At 43.7% G+C, this 19,641-nt stretch overlaps 1 protein-coding gene across 1 annotated transcript in view; it reads right to left on the bottom strand.

Moving 5' to 3' along the window:
- The window catches only part of COL27A1 (collagen type XXVII alpha 1 chain), a 341,158-nt gene that overhangs the window by 211,174 nt on the left and 110,343 nt on the right, over positions 1 to 19,641 (bottom strand). The window contains exons 11-12 of the mRNA XM_056540545.1: positions 18,913 to 18,966; positions 14,976 to 15,020 (exon numbers count right to left, since the gene is read on the bottom strand). Of these exons, the coding sequence (XP_056396520.1) occupies positions 14,976 to 15,020; positions 18,913 to 18,966 (99 nt within the window). The remainder of the gene's footprint in view (positions 1 to 14,975; positions 15,021 to 18,912; positions 18,967 to 19,641) is intronic.

Here is a 19,641-nt window from a genome sequence, read left to right as displayed (position 1 = left end):
CTATATTATGAACTACACTAACTTTACAGCCCCTGTAGCATAATCAAATAAAAAAAAAAATCCTGGAATACCCCTTTAAGTTATTTTGGATCCATAAGTGGCGCTGTAATTTACCTTCCATTTACATAAATCAAAATAATAATTTATTCCACTGTCTGAATTTATATGGTAAATGTACCTAAATCCCTGTGCAGAGTACAGGTGAGTAGGTAACATGGTGAGACTTTTAGAAGTATTATCCCCAATGCTGCAAAAAATTTGCTGCACATATATCTATTTTCTGCTATATATCTACAGTAGTGTTTCCCAACCAGGGGGCCTCCAGGTGATGCAAAACTATAAACCCAGAGTGGAATATTTAAAGGGGTATTCCAGGAAAAAAACTTTTTTTTATTTTTATATCCACTCGCTCCAGAAAGTTGAACAGATTTGTAAATTACTTCTATAAAAAAATCCTAATCCTTTCAATAATTATCAGCTGCTGAAGTTGAGTTGTTGTTTTCTTTCTGGCAACAGTGCTCTCTGCTGACATCTCTGCTTGTCTCGGGAACTGCACAGAGTAGAAGAGGTTTGCTATGGGGATTTTCTTCTAAACTGGGCGGTTCCCGAGACAGGTGTCATCAGAGAGCACTTAGACAGAAAAGAACAACTCAACTTCAGAAGCTCATAAGTACTGAAAGGGTGAAGATTTTTTAATAGAAGTAATTTACAAATCTGTTTAACTTTCTGGAGCCAGTTGATATATATAAAAAAAAGTTTTTTCCTGGATAACCCCTTTAAGCGGAGTCCAGCGGAAAAATTCTGCTCGGAAATTCCATTGCAGCAGAAACCCATTGCTTTCAATGGGATTCTGCTGCGCCATGCACGTGGCGGAAACATCTGATGCCAGCTTCCACCGAAAGAATTGACACGTCAAATCTATCAATGGAATTCGATCAAAAAAGCATTGCCGTCTATGGAGAGGGCGCATTTCCGAGTGGTCCTAGTGCTTCTATTTTCAGAAAGTCCGCTCGTGCTTTCTCGGGGGACAGTCCGCAAAAGTTTCCACTTTGTGAACGTATTTTAAGAGTAGACAGTGGTAAAATAGCCTCATGCACTATTAAAAATCAAAAGTCAAAACTTTTAAATATCCTTCCCCCGTATGTCTGCAGATTTGTTGTGGAAATTTTGTATAGCAAATACAACCTATGTGAATTTACAGTTCTGGTGAAAGAAGTCCAGGACCACCATAGGAAGAACACTTGAAAGCCATGAATTAAACGGGCGCTGTCAGAATCAAAAACTGTTTATATGTTGTACACCTTGGCAAAACATTTTTTAAAGGGGTACTCCGGCCCTGAGACATCTTATCCCCTATCCAAAGGATAGGGGATAAGATGTCTCACCGCAGAGGTCCCGCCGCTGGGGACCCCCCACAATCTTGTGTTTGCTACCCACCTGTTTGAGCTGCACGCCGTGGTGCCAGCTCACAAACAGCCAGGTGGCGACCACGGGGCCAGAGTATGGTGACGTCACGACTCCGGCCCCATGTGACGTCACCCGCCGCCCCCGCTATGCAAGTCTATGGGTGGGGACATGACGGCCGTCACGACTCCGCCCCCAAGTGACGTCACCCTCCGCTATGCAAGTCTATGGGAGGGGGCGTGACGGCCGTCACGCCCCCTCCCATAGACTTGCATAGCGGGGGTCGACGTCACACGAAGGCGGAGTCGTGCAGCTCAAACAGGTGGGTGGCGAACACAAGATTGCGGGGGGTCCCTAGCAGCGGGACCTCCACGGTGAGACATCTTATCCCCTATTCTTTGGATAGGGGATAAGATGTCTCAGGGCCGGAGTACCCCTTTAATATTCTTCTTACAAAAATGTTTTCTTTTTTATAGATTTAAAAAATAAAAAAAAGACCACTAGGGGTCCCCATACCACCCAGAACTTAATCCTCTCCGGCTGCAGCATCATCTTTGTCTCAGCCAAAGAACAGGCAGGAACAAAGTCCAGGAAGTGAGGGGGGAGGGGGGGGGGCAAACACTACTCTGTGCTCACTCCTGTCCTATCAGACTGCAGCATGAAAACAGAGCAGCCTGCAGTGATTGGATTAAGAGACACAGCACAGCAGACTCAGGGAGGAAGTGAGTGCACGGTGAATGAGGGCGGGCTCAGTGCTTGCCTCGGACATGCCCCTTCCTGAGCAGTGGATGACAGAAAGAGTGAGCAGCAGAAAGGTGGGATTTGTGAGCCAAATAAAGAAGCTATATACATAAAAAAAAAAACGTAAAGCATCTGCATGACCTAGTGAGTGACATATATGAGTATAATATCTTTTGAATGGGACTCGGCTATGGGAGCGCCAAAGAGACCCAAATACAGCACTCGAGCCTCACCAGCGCTCCTATTAAAATGAATTGAGCTTGTGACGACACACACTCCTTCACTGCCAGCTGGGGTCCTATTCCAGAGATCGTAGAGGGTCTCAGCATTCGAACTTAGCTACTTATCCCCCTATCCTGTGGATAGGGGAGACATTCATTTTGGATGGAGTTCCATTTATGTCTAAATTACAGTTTGCATTTGGAAATGTCTTTTCCTCTGCCAGTAGATACATCAGCGTTTGCATAACTGAATTATGAAAGAATCCCCCTTGGATGAGAAGAACAGCTTGTTCATTGCAAGAGTCAGACCCCGGCCAGGCCTGCGATCCTGCAGTGTCCACTCTGAGCTCGGGCCGGGATAGCAGAGGGGCAGCTGCCTTGTTGCCAGGAACTCCTCTGCACAGTTCCTGCTAATGTTATCAAGATGAATCATCAAACTCCCATATAGGAAAAAATAGTCACATTTTTGTTAAAAAATTAATCAAACTGAAACATTTAGTCGGCAAATAAGGACGGTGTCAACTCGGCTATGATGTGGTGTTTGGAAGCCCTCCGATGAAATGAATAGGAAGCACTGTCTGCAACGTCCGACAGCAGCTGGAGGACTACAGATATCAGGTCATGTTCCTTCTTAGCTTTCTTCTAGAACAAAACTTCTGGCAAGCCCCCCTGTTTTCGGAACTGTAGGACGTTGCCTAATATTAAGAAATAATACATGTACTGCAAAAACGCGGTGTGAATGCCCCCTTACAGAACATGGCCTAATATGCTCACCCTACAGTGGTAGTTGTGCCTTTATTGTTGGGTCCTTGGCTGGTTCATTTTACTTTACAAGCATAAAAAGGGCATCAAACCAACATTTTGTCTATAAATTTAGGTCAGAGGCGTTTGTTGCATAGTGAAATAAAAAAAAAAAAGAATCCCAGAATGCCACTTTAAAGTCCAAGCACTAGTTTCTTCTTCATATGTCTAATGGATCTTGTGTTACTGATTCCTGCGGCAGGTCCCTGCTGGTAGCTGCGGCTCTTGCCAGGCAACCAGATGCCTTTACTACGACAACAACTTTTTGAGTGAGAAAGTAGTAAATTGGTCCCTCAAGTTACAATATTATTGGTTCCAGGACGACCATTGTATGGTGAGACCATAACTCTATGGAAACCTGGGAATTGGTTCTGAAGCCCCAAAATGTCATCCAAAAATAGTAAAAAGTGAGGATTAAAGAAAAATAAAGTAGATAACTAATATAGATAAAGCAAATCCTTACATATAAAAGTAATAAAGATCTGCTGGGAGCTGTAATCACTGTCTATGTAGAGGACAGGAGCTTCTTCAGGGTCCTGTACAGTACACAGTGTCCTAAAAAAGTAACATGGAGACGCCCTCACCTGGTGTCCAAAGGAGCAGCTAACCCTGGTACAGGTAAAGAGTACAGAACATGTAATACCTCCCTGTACTGTAGGGGGCGCTACCAGACACCAGTCAGTGCATGCACTTCAGTAATACAGGTAAAGAGTAGTACAAAACATGTAATACCTCCCTGTACTGTAGGGGGCGCTACCAGACACCAGTCAGTGCATACACTTCAGTAATACAGGTAAAGAGTACAGAACATGTAATACCTCCCTGTACTGTAGGGGGCGCTACCAGACACCAGTCAGTGCATGCACTTCAGTAATACAGGTAAAGAGTAGTACAGAACATGTAATACCTCCCTGTACTGTAGGGGGCGCTACCAGACACCAGTCAGTGCATGCACTTCAGTAATACAGGTAAAGAGTAGTACAAAACATGTAATACCTCCCTGTACTGTAGGGGGCGCTACCAGACACCAGTCAGTGCATACACTTCAGTAATACAGGTAAAGAGTACAGAACATGTAATACCTCCCTGTACTGTAGGGGGCGCTACCAGACACCAGTCAGTGCATGCACTTCAGTAATACAGGTAAAGAGTAGTACAGAACATGTAATACCTCCCTGTACTGTAGGGGGCGCTACCAGACACCAGTCAGTGCATACACTTCAGTAATACAGGTAAAGAGTAGTACAGAACATGTAATACCTGCCTGTATTGTAGGGGGCGCTACCAGACACCAGTCAGTGCATGCACTTCAGTAATACAGGTAAAGAGTAGTACAGAACATGTAATACCTCCCTGTACTGTAGGGGGCGCTACCAGACACCAGTCAGTGCATACACTTCAGTAATACAGGTAAAGAGTACAGAACATGTAATACCTCCCTGTCCTGTAGGGGGCACTACCAGACACCAGTCAGTGCATACACTTCAGTAATACAGGTAAAGAGTACAGAACATATAATACCTCCCTGTGCTGTAAGGGGCGCTACCAGACACCAGTCAGTGCATACACTTCAGTAATACAGGGGTTTTATCAGTGAAATGCCCATTCTGATTGGTCAGATCTTCCGGCCATTGACAGGTATCACAGATCTGGACTGTCCGTACATTGTATGGTGAGTCTGGTATCAAGTTACAATGGACCAGAAAAGACCGAAAATATTGTCACCTGAGGCGATTGTAGGTTGAGGGATCACTGTTTTTGGGCTACTGTTTACAATGCATCTTGTCTCTTTTCAGACAGGACGGTTATAATGCAATTGTTTGGATATTACTATATGGTGCCTTTATCTTGGCTCCTGAAATGCACCGTCCAGACATAGCGTCATTTATCGGAGCACTAAGCATTTCTTTTATACAATGGACCAGATTTATCATTCTGTGTGTGACGGAGAACTGAAGGGATTTTGCCATGGCAGCCAATCCCATTTGTCCACGTTGCCCTTATTCACGATTACTATGTCCAGAGTTCTGAGCTTTTATATCCCCTCGAAATCACTGACAGACCTGGCAGAAGCCCAGAGCATGAAGTTATGTCCCTCTCTAGTGGTTTCAGAATGCTTTACATTTTCTGGCCGTCTTTCAGCAAAGTTATGGACGTTGTAAATGCTGACTAGGAACCTGGGAAGGAAGTACCGGGGGGGGGGGGGGGAAGAGTCAAATGATGATGTAATTCACCATTTCAGAAATATCAGCAGCTCCCATAACAATTATACACTCCCCATACTAAGTTGTTGTTGTTCACCTATATCTTTTTTTATTCTACTTTTTCTAAAACATATTCCAGGACAATTTTGAAAGTGCAGATAGTCTGTAGATATAAGGGGAAGGTCTTACAGAATTTACCAAGCTGTGGGGTTTGGTTAGCTGAAATAAACCATGGCTTCAACAAGAGAAATATCAATGAAAATCATTCTAAAACTCCTTCAAGAATGGACTCCAACATGGGAGTGCAGCAGCAGATGTTGGTTGTTCCCAGTTAAGAAAAAGAAAGAAAATATAAACCTTATAAAAGGAAAAAAAATACAGCTAGACCAAAGACATCAAGGTATCAGGACAGAAAATTCAAAGAAATATGAAAAAATGTAAAACTAACCGGCGTATGTGACAGAACTGTAAGAAAATGTCTGAATGAAATGGAATTCACATATGGAAAAGCCAAAGGAAAACCAACAATAACAACTAATCAATTAGGATATGAGGCTTAAAGGGGTACTCAGTCCTAAGACATGTGATCCCCTATCCTAAAGGATAGGGGATAAGATGTCTGACCGAGGGGGTCCCGCCGCTGGGGACCCTTGCAATCTTGCATTCGGCACCCACCTCTTTGAGCTGCACGCCGCGCTGCCAGCTCACAAACTGCCGGGTGCCGACCACGGGGCCGGAGTATCGTGACGTCACCCCCCGCTATACAAGTCTATGGGAGGGGGCGTGACGATAGTCACGCCCCCTCCCATAGACTTGCATAGCGGGGGCGGGGGTGACGTCACCCGGTAGGCACCCGGCAGTTTGTGAGCTGGAAGCGCGGCGTGCAGCTCAAAGAGATGGGTGCTGAATGCAAGATTGCGGGGGTCCCCAGCGGCTGGACCCCCGCAGTCAGATCTTATCCCCTATCCAAAGGATAGGGGATAAGATGTCTGACCACAGGGGTCCCGCGTCCAAAGGATAAGGATAAGATGTCTTTTGGCTAGAGTACCCCTTTAATGTAAGGTAAAGAAACAGAGAAAATGGCAACCATTACTTCAACAGGACGTAGGACGGTAATGAATATTGTCATGGGAAAAACAACTCAACTCAATGACATGGCCACAAATAGCCTGCATCCGACTGGTGTAAATTTAACAAAATGGTCCATAACAAGACTCCATCCTGTACAGCTGATTTCTCACCGCTCAGTGAGATAGCTGAAACCATTTTGATGGAGAATATGATTTACCATTAGTTAAGTCCAAGACTCAAAACAATATATGTGTTAGAAAAGCCCCAAGGGAGAGCAACAAAGTACTCAGGCTCCATTCACACACAACAAACTCTAGGAGGGCAACTGGTCACACCGTAACCCCACCACCACCACCCCGCCGCAACCCCATAAAAATTGAGCAAGTATTAAATTGCTGAGTATCATTAGATTACATTTCTGGATTAATTTCTATTAGATCATTGGGTGTCTCCCACCTAATAGCACACCATGTGGTCAGGTAAAGTATTGCAAATAAAGCTTATTAATGGCTTTAATTTGAGCCATTATCATTAGTTGAAGAGTACTGATTTAAGGGCAAACACTAAGTACAGATCTCTAATCTGGCATCCATGGACTGCGTCTCCAACCTCATAAAGATGACTGAGAAGAGATGGCCTCATGGCATTTCTTCTTGATGGACCTGACAAAGCCCTTGAAACATGTAGTCCACTAATAAATCCACATTTTTTAATTTTACTAACACTATCCATTTTTATTCCGGTTCAGATTAGCCCCTTAACTCTCACTACAGCAGGAGCGCCATCCAAGGACATCCATTTTTTTCTTTGTGGCTCCCGGGAATCCTCCGGTCACCAGATGAACTACCGAGAGTCCATCTCTTCTCAGTCTTCAACAACGCTAAGCCACCTCAGCTGGGGAAGGATGTTGGGCTGATCCTATATATCTTTGAACACACCAGAGGTGAGATGACTGGTTTAGTCCTCTTTTTCTGTTACAATTGCACCGTATCACTTGGATAACGGCACTTAGAGCGTCTTATTCTATTGTTCCATTTTTTTCCCCTTTGAGCTACCTCATAATGATGCACACTGAAGTTCCACTTCACACCATATTGCAAAGTATTCTTCTCTGGAAGCACTGCAAGTAGAACACTCACAAAGACACGCCATATTGAGTCATACAGAGTGCCTATAGGAGTTTAATGCCACTGCATAGGGTTCTGTGCATGGACCCCTACATGATAACTCCAGGAACCCTGGCAGACAAGCCAAGGAACCAAGAGTTTGGCATGCCATAATCCTGGGCCACCTAAAGATTTACAATAGGTTAATGATGGCCATAAATTTCTAATGTCTTCTAATCCATCAGGCCCCCACCGCGTGACAAATGTGGCTTCCAAATGGATTCGCTACAGAGTTGGTTGCAACTACTCCATTTCGGCACATTCCTCCATACCGCGGCTATATTTCATTGAAGAAACAGTCACCAAGGAGAAGTTGCCAACCTTATACGAGGCAGAATGTGCAAACCACAAGACCCTTTGCCAGAGCATATCATATATCAGGTCTGGGTCTGTTAAAAATTAGCAAAAGGAACCTCCAAATAGCCCAATGGCTCTACATGACTGCCTACCCATGACTTAAGAGGTTTCTAAGGTTACTATCCTACTTAAGAGGTTTCTAAGGTTACTACCCAATTCTAGCAGTTCTACTGAAATAAACAGCAAAGAGGACTATACTGATCTCAGTATGGTTTAGAACTGTGGTCTCAAACTGTGGTCTGTGATGGGGGAGAACATTATCTGTGATGGGGGAGAACATTATCTGTGATGGGAGAGGAGAACATTATCTGTGATGGGGGAGAGAACATTATCTGTGATGGGGGAGAGAACATTATCTGTGATGGGGGAGAGAACATTATCTGTGATGGGGGAGAACATTATCTGTGATGGGAGAGGAGAACATTATCTGTGAAGGGGGAGAGAACATTATTTGTGATGGGGGAGAGAACATTATCTGTGATGGGGGAGGAGAACATTATCTGTGATGGGGGAGGAGAACATTATCTGTGATGGGAGAGAGAACATTATCTGTGATGGGAGAGAGACCATCATCTGTGATGGGGGAGGAGAACATTATCTGTGATGGGGGAGGAGAACATTATCTGTGATGGGGGAGGAGAACATTATCTGTGATGGGGGAGGAGAACATTATCTGTGATGGGGAAGGAGAACATTATCTGTGATGAGGGGAGGAGAACATTATCTGTGATGGGAGAGGAGAACATTATCTGTGATGGGAGAGGAGAACATTATCTGTGATGGGGGAGGAGAACATTATCTGTGATGGGGAGAGAACATTATCTGTGATGGGGGAGGAGAACATTATCTGTGATGGGGAGAGAACATTATCTGTGATGGGGGAGGAGAACATTATCTGTGATGGGGGAGAGAACATTATCCGTGATGGGGAGGAGAACATTATCCGTGATGGGGAGGAGAACATTAACTGTGATGGGGAGAGAACACTATCTGTGATGGGGAGGAGAACATTATCTGTGATGGGGAGAACATTACCTGTGATGGGGAGAACATAATCTGTGATGAGGGGAGAACATTATCTGTGATGAGGGGAGAACATTATCTGTGATGGGGGAGGAGAACATTACCTGTGATGGGGAGAACATTATCTGTGATGAGGGGAGAACATTATCTGTGGTGAGGGGAGAACATTATCTGTGATGGGGGAGAGAACATTATCTGTGATGGGGAGAGAACATTATTTGTGAGAGGGGAAAGTATTTTCTGTGTAAAGCTGTATAGATATAATCACTTTCTGTACAAAATCACAGCTTCCTATATACCAGTGGTCTCAAACTGTGGCCCTCCAGACGATGCAAAACTTCAACTCCCAGCATGCCCAGACAGCCAACGGCTGTCCGGGCATGCTGGGAGTTGAAGTTTTGCAACATCTGGAGGGCAACAATTTGAGACCACTGGTTTAGAAGGACCCCAGGAAATCTGGGAATCGAGACCATGACAAAATTCTCTTACCTGTAAAGGACAAAATAGAAACCAGATAATATAAAGTCATATATAAATCTCATAACACATAGGGATATAGACAGAACAATTGTTCTAGAAAAAGTAAGACGAATTCCTCAACATGGCTGATAAAGAGCAAACGCATTGCACAGCATATAACTATAAAGACCTAGCAGTGAAGGTTAGCTGGTCTTTAACCAGCCTAGCGGTATTCCCGAGCGTGACTCGGGGTTAATTTTCGCTGCTAGAAGCGGTAACCCCGAGTCACGCTCGGGGTAGAATTGCAGAGTTGCTGTGCGGGCTGCACAGTATATCGCAAAAGCAATCAAATCGCGATTTTTGCTTTTTGCGATGTAGTGATGCAGCCCCCGGGAAAATATGTTATTATCTGCTCGGGTCGGCTCCCGTGGCGGGGGCCGGCCAGAGCAGGTAAAGACATATACTAAAAGTCAGTGTTTCTCAACCAGGGGGCCTCCAGATGTTGCAAAACTACAACTCTCAGCATGCCCGGACAGCCAAAGGCTGTCCGGGCATGCTGGGAGCAGTAGTTTCACAACAGCTGGAGGCCCCCTGGTAGAAAACCCTGAACTAAGTGTAAAAGTAAAAAGGAAGAAAATAAAAAAACCTTTTGCTCACCTAGTCCCGGTCCCTGAAGATGTCGTTCCCCTCCGTGCACTCTTGTCCCTGCTCTATTCATCTTACAGGACCTTTCCCTTTTCAGCCAATCACAGGCCGCAGTGGTGTAAAGCCTGTGATTGGCTGAAGGGGAAAGGACTTGTTCTGCAGCAAATACACTAGGTTTGAAATCTGCCGGCAAACCCAGTGTATTTGCTGCAGGACAAGAAGGTGACAAGGTGACAAGGGGGGAATGTGACACAGGGGAGAATGTAACAAGGGGGGGGGGGGATGTGACAAGGGGGGGGGGGAATGTGACATAGGGGGGAATGTAACAAGGGGAGGGGGGAATGTGACAAGGGGGGGGGAATGTGACATAGGGGGGAATGTGACATAGGGGGGAATGTGACAGAGGGGAGAATGTGACAAGGGGGGGGGGATGTGACAGGGGGGAGGAATGTGACAAAGGGGGGATGTGACAGGGGGGGAGTGGAATGTAACATGGAGGGGGGAGAAGGTAACAAGGGGGGGGGAGAATGTAACAAGGGGGGAATGTGACAGGGGGGATGAATGTGACAGGGGGGGGGAGAATGCAACAAGGGGGGGGAATGTGACAGGGGGGGAATGTGATATGGGGGGGGTAATGTGACAAGGGAGGGGGAATGTGACGGGGGGAGATGTGGAATTTCAATGCAAAAAATTGTACCGCTTTTGGTACAAATTTCCAGACGGAATCGTACCGCTAGGGAGGTTAAACATGCACAGAAGACAGCATTCCTTCCCCAAATATCTGTAGGGGGAGTCCCTGGCGGACAGGTACATATCCACATATTTGCAGGTAGGCACCTTCCTTTAAAGCCGTGTCAGGATAATGCTCCGATAGACTCGAACAGCAAGAAACATGATGTTCTGGGTTCCATGCCAGAGCCATAAATTACCGTCTGTGACCACTTATGTACACGAGATCTAAAAGATTGCCGTCTTTTTGAAGAAGCAGGTTGGGCTTCTCTATTTAGAGCTGCAGTCTGCATGACATCGAGGTAGAAGTATGTCCAACATTTGCAGAGATCTCTCAGGCCGCGTCTAAGATTAGATTTGGGAAAAACTAAAAAAAGAGTCTCACAAAGAGAAAAGCTGTGGGTACATGTAGTGACGCAGCGGGAAGAGGCGAATCTATAGGTATATAAAAGTAGAAGCCACTGTGGCATTACCTTACCTGTACATGAAAAAAAATCTATTCGGTGTATTATATATACACACATATTTATATAGCAAAAAAGGATCTCACGGCAGCACACATATTAGAGTGACAAAACTTAGTGATTTATTCCACAAAAATGGGTGAATTCAAAGCAAGAAGCAACGTTTCGACCAGGCTCACCCAGTCATTATCAAGCAGTCTGATATCAGCGTTAGCCTGGTCGAAATGTCGCTTTTTTGCTGTGAATTCACCCATTTTTATGGAATAAATCACCAATTTTTTTCACTTTAATATGTGTGCTGCAGTGAGATCCTTTTTTGCTGTACAAATGGTGGACTTCTGACCAAAGCTACAGAGTGCTGTTCTCTTCTCCAGTATTAAGGGTGTGTGTGTATATATATATATATATATATATATATATATATATATACACACACATATATATTTAAAAAAAAAAAAAAAAAAAAAAAAAAATATATATATATATATATATATATAAATATATTTAAATATAATTTTATTTATATATATATATATATATATATATATATATATATATATATATATATATACAGTGGTACCTCAACATATGATATTAATTGGTTCCAGGAGAACCATCATATGTTGAAACCATCATATGTTGAGTACATATGTCTATGTAAAAATGGTAATTGGTTCTGGGGCCTTGGAACCATTGTATGTTGAATACATCTCTCTATGGGAAACTGCTAATTGGTTCTGGGATGACCATGGTATGTGGAGTGTATGGGGAGTGTTTAACAAACCAGGGTGCCTCCAGCTGTTGCACAACTACAACTCCCAGCATGCATGTACAGCCATTGACTGTCTGGGCATGCTGGGAGTTATAGTTTTGCAACAGCTGGAGGCACACTGATAGGGAAACATTAATGTATGAGGTGTACTGTGTGTATATGTATTGTATGTGATGTGTGACATCGCATACAGTACTGTACAGTTCTTTAAATACCTTCAGGGGGGGACAGAATGTCCTCCATTACCATCCTGCCGACTACAGCTCTATAGGAAAGGAAGGGGAGGGCAGCCAGCAGCTCATTGGATGCCTGCAGCTATGGCTGCACTGGGGGGCGGGGCTTACACGGAGCTCACAGTGGAAGCCTGTATGAGTTAGCAGGACAGCATGTGAGTAACAGGAGGCAGAACGGGGCGCACGGGGCACATTATACAACTATCTGTCAGTTGCTGAAGTTGTCTGCGCTGTCAGATAGCTGTTTGTACGATGGCCCCGACACACAGCAGCATCATATGTCGATGCAGCCTTCAACATACGATGGGCTCTGAGAGGCCATCATATGTTGAAATGATCATATGTCGGGGCCATCATAAGTCGGGGGGTCACTGTATATATATATATTTAACACACACACATACATATATATATATATATATATATATATATATATATATATATATATATATATTTTATGAATTTTTCTCCCTTTAGCCACATTACCAATATCATTGTATATATTAAGGAACTGGTATACATAAATTAAATAAAAAAAAAATATATATATATATATATATACACACATATATAATAAAAAAAATATATATACCGTATATATATTTAACTATAAAAAAAAATATATATATATATATATATATATATATATATTTAACACACACACACACACATTGTATTATATATATAGTTTTCTTTTTATTATGAGAATTTTTTTTTTTTTACTCCCTTTAGCCACATTAGCAATATCATTGGATATATTAGGGAACTGGTATTCATACAAGTGTCTGATAGATTGGCAATATTAGAAAACAAGACTGTTTCCTTCCAAAAACAGCGCCACTGTTGGCCTATGTTTGGTAATGAATGAGGTTGAGCTGCAGTACCAGACACCGACCACAGAGAAGAGTGGCAATTATGTTTATCTAATCTTATAAAACCCCGTTCATTTTTCCATTTAGCAAACTTTAAGATGCAAGGATGTGTTATCCTATAAACCATATTTTCTCTTTATATATAACTTCTGATGCCACAATGAATGGCGCGTTGCATTGCAAAAAAAAGTCAAGCGGCACCACTTTAAACTCGTATGGCACCAGTGCATGCAGTGTCAGACCCCGACACCCTCCATAGCCCCTGCACGTCCAAAGTAGTTAAAGAATACCACAGCACTCCTTATATGCCACATCCGAAACACTGCCGAAACCTCGTGCTTTTTGCTGTCACCTCTGTTCGAGTCAGGAACTGTTCAGTTCCTGACCCGGACAGAGGTGGCAGCAGAGAGCACTATGGTCTGACTGGAAAGAACTACACAACTTCCTCTGGAAGGATTAAAGGGGTACTCCGGTGGAAAACATTTAATTTTTTTTTTTTTAATCAACTGGTGCCAGAAAGGTAAACAGATTTGTAAATTACTTCTATTAAAAAAATCTTAATCCTTCCAGTACTTATTAGCTAGTGAATACTACAGAGGAAATTATTTTCTTTTTGAAACACAGTGCTCTCTGCTGACATTACGAGCACAGTGCTCTCTGCTGATATCTCTGTCTATTTTGGGAACTGTCCAGAGCAGCATATGTTTGCTATGGGGATTTTCTCCTACTCTGGACAGTTCCTAAAATGGACAGAGGTGTCAGCAGAGAGCACTGTGCTCGCGATGTCAGCAGAGAGCTCTATGTTCCAAAAAGAAAAGAATGTCCTCTGTAGTATTCAGCAGCTAATAAGTGCTGGAAGGATTAAGTTTTAATAGAAGTAATTTACAAATCTGTTTAACTTTCTGGCAGCAGTTGATTTAAAAATAAATAAATAAATAAAAAGTTTTCCACCGGAGTACCCCTTTAAGGTTCCCCCAGTGATCAGCCTGTGGATCCCCGCAGTAGTAGTTCCATTACGCTACAGCACCACCACAGGTGAAATGACGCATTACATTTCCTGTCGAAACCAACTGGCTGTCTATCTAATGCAAGTACTCAGTGGGTCCTTTAGAGATCCTAGCTAATAAGATAAGGAACTACAACAGTGTTTTCCAACCCATGCGCCTCCAGCTGTTGCAAAACTACAACTCCCAGCATGCCCGGACAGCCTTCGGCTGTCCGGGCATGCTGGGAGTTGTAGTTTTGAAACAGCTGGAGGCGCATGGGTTGGCAAATGTTGGTGTAGAACAATGAACTCTTCTCTGTTAACTCAGAATTGTAATTTACCCCATTTTATTATTTTTTTTCTGAATTTGCCGGACAACACTTTACGCTCTGTTTGTATGGGATTCCGCATAATATATACACACAGAATTCGTAACAGTGTAACGCGATGCATTAATGGCTCCTGATGATGTTTAAATTGGGCTATTTAGGGTAATTTAAATGTAATAAATGTGCCTATTGTGTTGTTTCAACAAAAGGGAAGGGTTACTTATTGCTCCTTCTTTATTGCAGCACACTGGGAGTTTCACATTGCCGGCTGCTACTGGGTTTCCCTTCTTGAAGCGTCAACAACATTATCACAATGCATGAGGTAGGTTAGACATTAGATGACCAGAAGACAATACAGGAGCTATGACAAACACGGACACGGCTTGTTAATAATCTGTGACACACAGGGAAAATATACAATATTATAACTAGCAGTAGGAAGACTTGGTTTTCCGTTTCATTACACTAGGACTGCAAAGTAGACAAGGAAAAACTTTACCGGCCTACCCATCGTGCCCCTCTTCCCGGGAACTCCAGGCAAACCCTGTGGAGAAAGAAGAAGAAGGTTTGGGTTACAGGTTCACAAAGACATCTATGGACAGAGCCAAGGGAGAAAGATACGACTCATAAGTCTCTGAAGAGGCCGCACTTCCACTTCAGCATAAAAGGTGCTGAATGAAGACACTGCCTCTTTGTTACAGGAAGGCCTGAGCCTTTAATACGCTACAAAATGCAAAGAAAAGAAAAAAAAAACACTAACAAGGAGATTTTCTGTTTTTCAGAAAATTCAACAAGCAAGATAAAGGTTTAAAATGTGTAAACTGTTCAAAGTGTCCCTACAACATAAAAATACTTTTCGTATGTTACAGAGACGTAGCAAAAGTTTTGATTCAGTGCTAAAAACCCCAATGATCATTAGAATGAGCAGGGAGAAGAGCGCTGCTGTGTGCTTCACTCCCTGTCTAGCTGCCATCTCCATCCAGTACAGTTTCACTAGATACATTTCTCACCACTAGTTCTAATGCTGAGACCACCAAATACATGAGAATGAGCAGAGAGAAGAGCGATGCTGTGTGCTTCACTCCCTGTCTAGCTGCCATCTCCATCCAGTACAGTTTCCCTTGATACATTTCTCACCACAAGTTCTAATGTTGAGACCACCAAATATATGAGAATGAGCAGGGAGAAGAGCGCAGCTGTGTGCCTCACTCCCCGGCTCGCTGCTATCTTTATCCAGTACAGTTTCACTAGATGTGTTTCTCACCACTAGTTTGAATGCTGAGGCCCCCTCTATCACTAGAATGAGCAGGGAAAAGAGTGCTGCTGTGTGCTTCACTCCCAGGCTCGCTATTATGTTCATCCAGTACAGTTTCACTAGATGCGCTTCTCCCAACTAGTTCTAATGCTGAGACCACCACAAACATAATGAGCAGGGAGAAGAGCGCTGCTCTGTGCTTCACTTCCTGTCTAGCTTAAATCTCCATCTGGTACAGTTTCACTAGATGTGTTTCTCACCACTAGTTCTAATGCTGAGACCACCATAAACATGAGAATGAGCAGGAAGAAGGGAACGGCTGTGTGCTTCACTCCCCGGCTCGCTGCTATCTTCATCCAGTACAGTTTCACTAGACGCACTTCTACCCACTAGTTCTAATGCTGAGATCCCCAAGATCATTAGAACTATCAGGGAGAAGAGCATGGCTGTGTGCTTCACTCCCCGGCTTCATGCTGTCTCCATCCAGTGTCACTAGACCAATACAGTTTCACTAGATGCACGTCAACCTACCCGTTCTAATGATCAGTGAGGGGGCACAGTCGAAACTGCTGACAAGTTTCTGTGATTTGTCTATTAAATAACAGGGACACAAATACAATGGGCTTCAATGGAAGATTACATGTACAAAAGGAGAACAGTAAAGAAATAATTGAAAGTGATTTGGGTTAAGCAAATACCCTTAAAGGCCCCTATACAATTTAGAGAAAAGTCAACTGAACCCACCAATACTGGCAGGGCTGACCATCTATCTAATTTGTATGGGGGGTCTCCGTACTCTCCCCCCATAAATTATGTTGGCAGGAAGAAAAGATTCTGAATTTCATCCTTGAGTAGCCATCTTTATATTAAAATTCGCATGGAAAATTTGCATAAAAATTTGCATGTGAAAAAAAAAAACAAGAAAAAAAGACCCACGTGATAGACCCATGTGATAGACCCCTATTCGGATGGAAAATTTGCATAAAAATTTGAAGAAAAAAAAGCACTATATTCAAAATATTCGCGAAATCGCAAAGTGCCGATATTCACGATAAAAATTTGCATTATGAATATTCGTGCTCAACACTAATGCACAAGTGTATTATAGGAACATTGCCATAACCACAAAAAAAAAACGTGATATGTTCATGACCCGTGACGACAACCTGTACATTTTTACACTGTCTAGATTAGTCTTGTTTACCGAAGATTTGCCAAACTCCCACACATTCGGCTGAGTCAGGACCCGAGCACTAGAACCACAATGGTAGCACAGAGCTACTCGTGTATGCTTCCAGATTTGGGACTGTATGTTCACTTGATAAGTGTTCACATAGTAGTGGCATTCTCCTGTGGTGAGACAACCCCATTCATGTTCCATGCATTATTCCATAGAAGCTCATCCTTATGTCATCACTAGATGAATGTATCTCATGGTAACAGGGTAAACAGACCCACCAGCGCAGTTACTCAGAGTCCTCGTCTGTTTTACAGAGGGTCACCACTTCCTGTCCATCGAGAAGGGCTCTCTACAATTTATACACTCCCCGGCTGTGCTAGATTTCCCTATAAAAGTCTCACCCGTTGTGCCCAAAAGTCTCTAAAGTGACTATATTCCAATGAGTAAAACAAATCTATAAACTGTGCACTTGCTTATCCATTCTCCACGGTCTAAGTGAAATGACCACAAGCAATCCTCAGTCTGGGTAATAGATGGATCGCAGCTCTGGCCGCCTGCGGAGCGCTCCGGATGGTTGTTACTCTTCTGTTTGTTTACATGTTGGATGGGTTAGAGGGCAGCATGGAGGCATGGTTGTGATTATCCTTTGAACATCACAGAGAGCTTTCTACATCAGTCAAATGGCAGCATTTAAGCTCCATTAATGTCCCAAATGTCATGGGAATGCAAGACTTCTGCCCTGACTAAATGATCTAGAGACCCAATTTAGACAAATATCCTCCTAATCAGCTGTAATAGCATCTACCCTGAGCCCCGGAGACAGTGTGACAAATGGGGTTGTAAATATACAATTGGTTCAGCTTAGATAACAGGGTTTTCTGACAAAACTCTTGACCTGTCAATCAGGCAAGTCAATAAAATGTAACTGGGTACCTATTGAGGACCCCTACTGATGGGCGCCGCAGCTGGGACTCCTAGCGACGGCATGATGTACAATGGCCATTGCAGCCAGGATCTCTACTCATGATGCCGTGGTCATGACCCCTAATGATGGGTGCCATAGCCAGGGCCCATATTAATCACCCTGTGGACCATTATTGAATTGCACCAAAGCCGGTAACCCTACTGATGGGTGCCATTTTTAGAATTCCTACTGATGGGCACTGTGGCCGGGACCTTTACTAATCTACACCATGGCCAGGACCTCTACTGATGGGCACTGTGGCCAGGACCATTTCTAATCTACACCATGGCCAGGACCTCTACTGATGGGCACTGTAGCCAGGACCTTTACTAATCTACACCATGCCCAGGACCTCTACTGATGGGCACTGTGATTAGACCTTTACTAATCTACACCATGGCCAGGACCTCTACTGATGGGCACTGTGGCCAGGACCTTTACTAATCCACACCATGGCCAGGACCTCTACTGATGGGCACTGTGGTTGAGACCTTAACTAATCTACACCATGGCAAGGACCTCTTCTGATGGGCACTGTGGCCAGGACCTTTACTAATCTACACCATGGCCAGGACCTCTACTGATGGGCACTGTGGCCGGGACCTTTACTAATCTATACCATGGCCAGGACCTCTACTGATGGGCACTGTGGCCAGGACCTTTACTAATCTACACCATGGCCAGGACCTCTACTGATGGGCACTGTGGCCGGGACCTCTACTGATGGGCACAACAGCCAGGTCCTCTAACAAAGGGTCCCTGTTTTTGGTTCCAGTTGGAGTTACAGACATCAACAAGTGCTGTAACTCGCAGGTTTTCAAATTGTAATACAGAGTCAGAACTGGGCATCAATATTCACAATAACTAAGGGCAGCAAATTACACAATGGCTCAGATGACAATATGGCGCCCATATCCTCCTTAGTTCTCCATAACAGGCTATAAAACTCAGCTAAAAATGAAATATTCTAAAATAAATTCCCACTTATAATAAAAAGGGGGATGCATTTATTATTAAGATAGTCAGTATGTACTTACGCGTTCTCCATCAGCTCCAGGTAACCCAAATAATCCTGGAAGGCCAATATAGCCCTACAATGAAATGAAAAAAAACAATGTGAGCTTGTGGTTGAAACGCCTCACTCCCTGCCTGCTTTGGCATCAATCTCTCGATGGTGGCCGCTTCTCCTCCAGCGCTGGTCTGCAGCTTTCCGCGATGAGATAAACCTTGAGGCAAGTGTATATGCCCATGGACTGCATGGTGCTGGCTTCCACGATGTAGTCCAAGGGCACATACCCTCACACCAGGGACCATGGTATGCAGAAGGGAGCCTGGGGCGCGAAAGGACCTGCAGTGATAAATGCTAGTTAGGGGTTAGTGGCGACAAAGTTCACATCATCCTCTCGCTGTTAGTCATAACAAAGAGACATCAATACAGAAGTAAAGCTTTCACCTGTCATTAATAATAAATTAACCACATCTATTACTCAAAGAGCGCGGACCCTGAAACCAAACGAGCTTAGTCAGATAACAGTAGCAAAGCCCGATATGAAAAACGTCTGGCCCCTGCCTTATACAGAGATTAACTAAGTGCCTGAACCATTCAAAGACATTTTTATGTTCCCTTAATGTACGAACCAAGGAAGAACAAGGCAGCCCATTCAGTCCTGCCACTAATCTTCAACCTCATCCATTGGAGGAAACGAAATTGGGGGGTATCAAAAGATGAGATTAGGGAGCTTCTCCATTTAATCCACATGTAATAA

Source organism: Hyla sarda, chromosome 9, assembly GCF_029499605.1.
Source record: "Hyla sarda isolate aHylSar1 chromosome 9, aHylSar1.hap1, whole genome shotgun sequence".
In the NCBI taxonomy this organism is placed as follows: Eukaryota; Metazoa; Chordata; class Amphibia; order Anura; family Hylidae; genus Hyla; species Hyla sarda.
The sequence above is the reverse complement of the archived record's forward strand: the minus strand, read 5'-3'. Positions and strand labels throughout refer to the sequence as shown.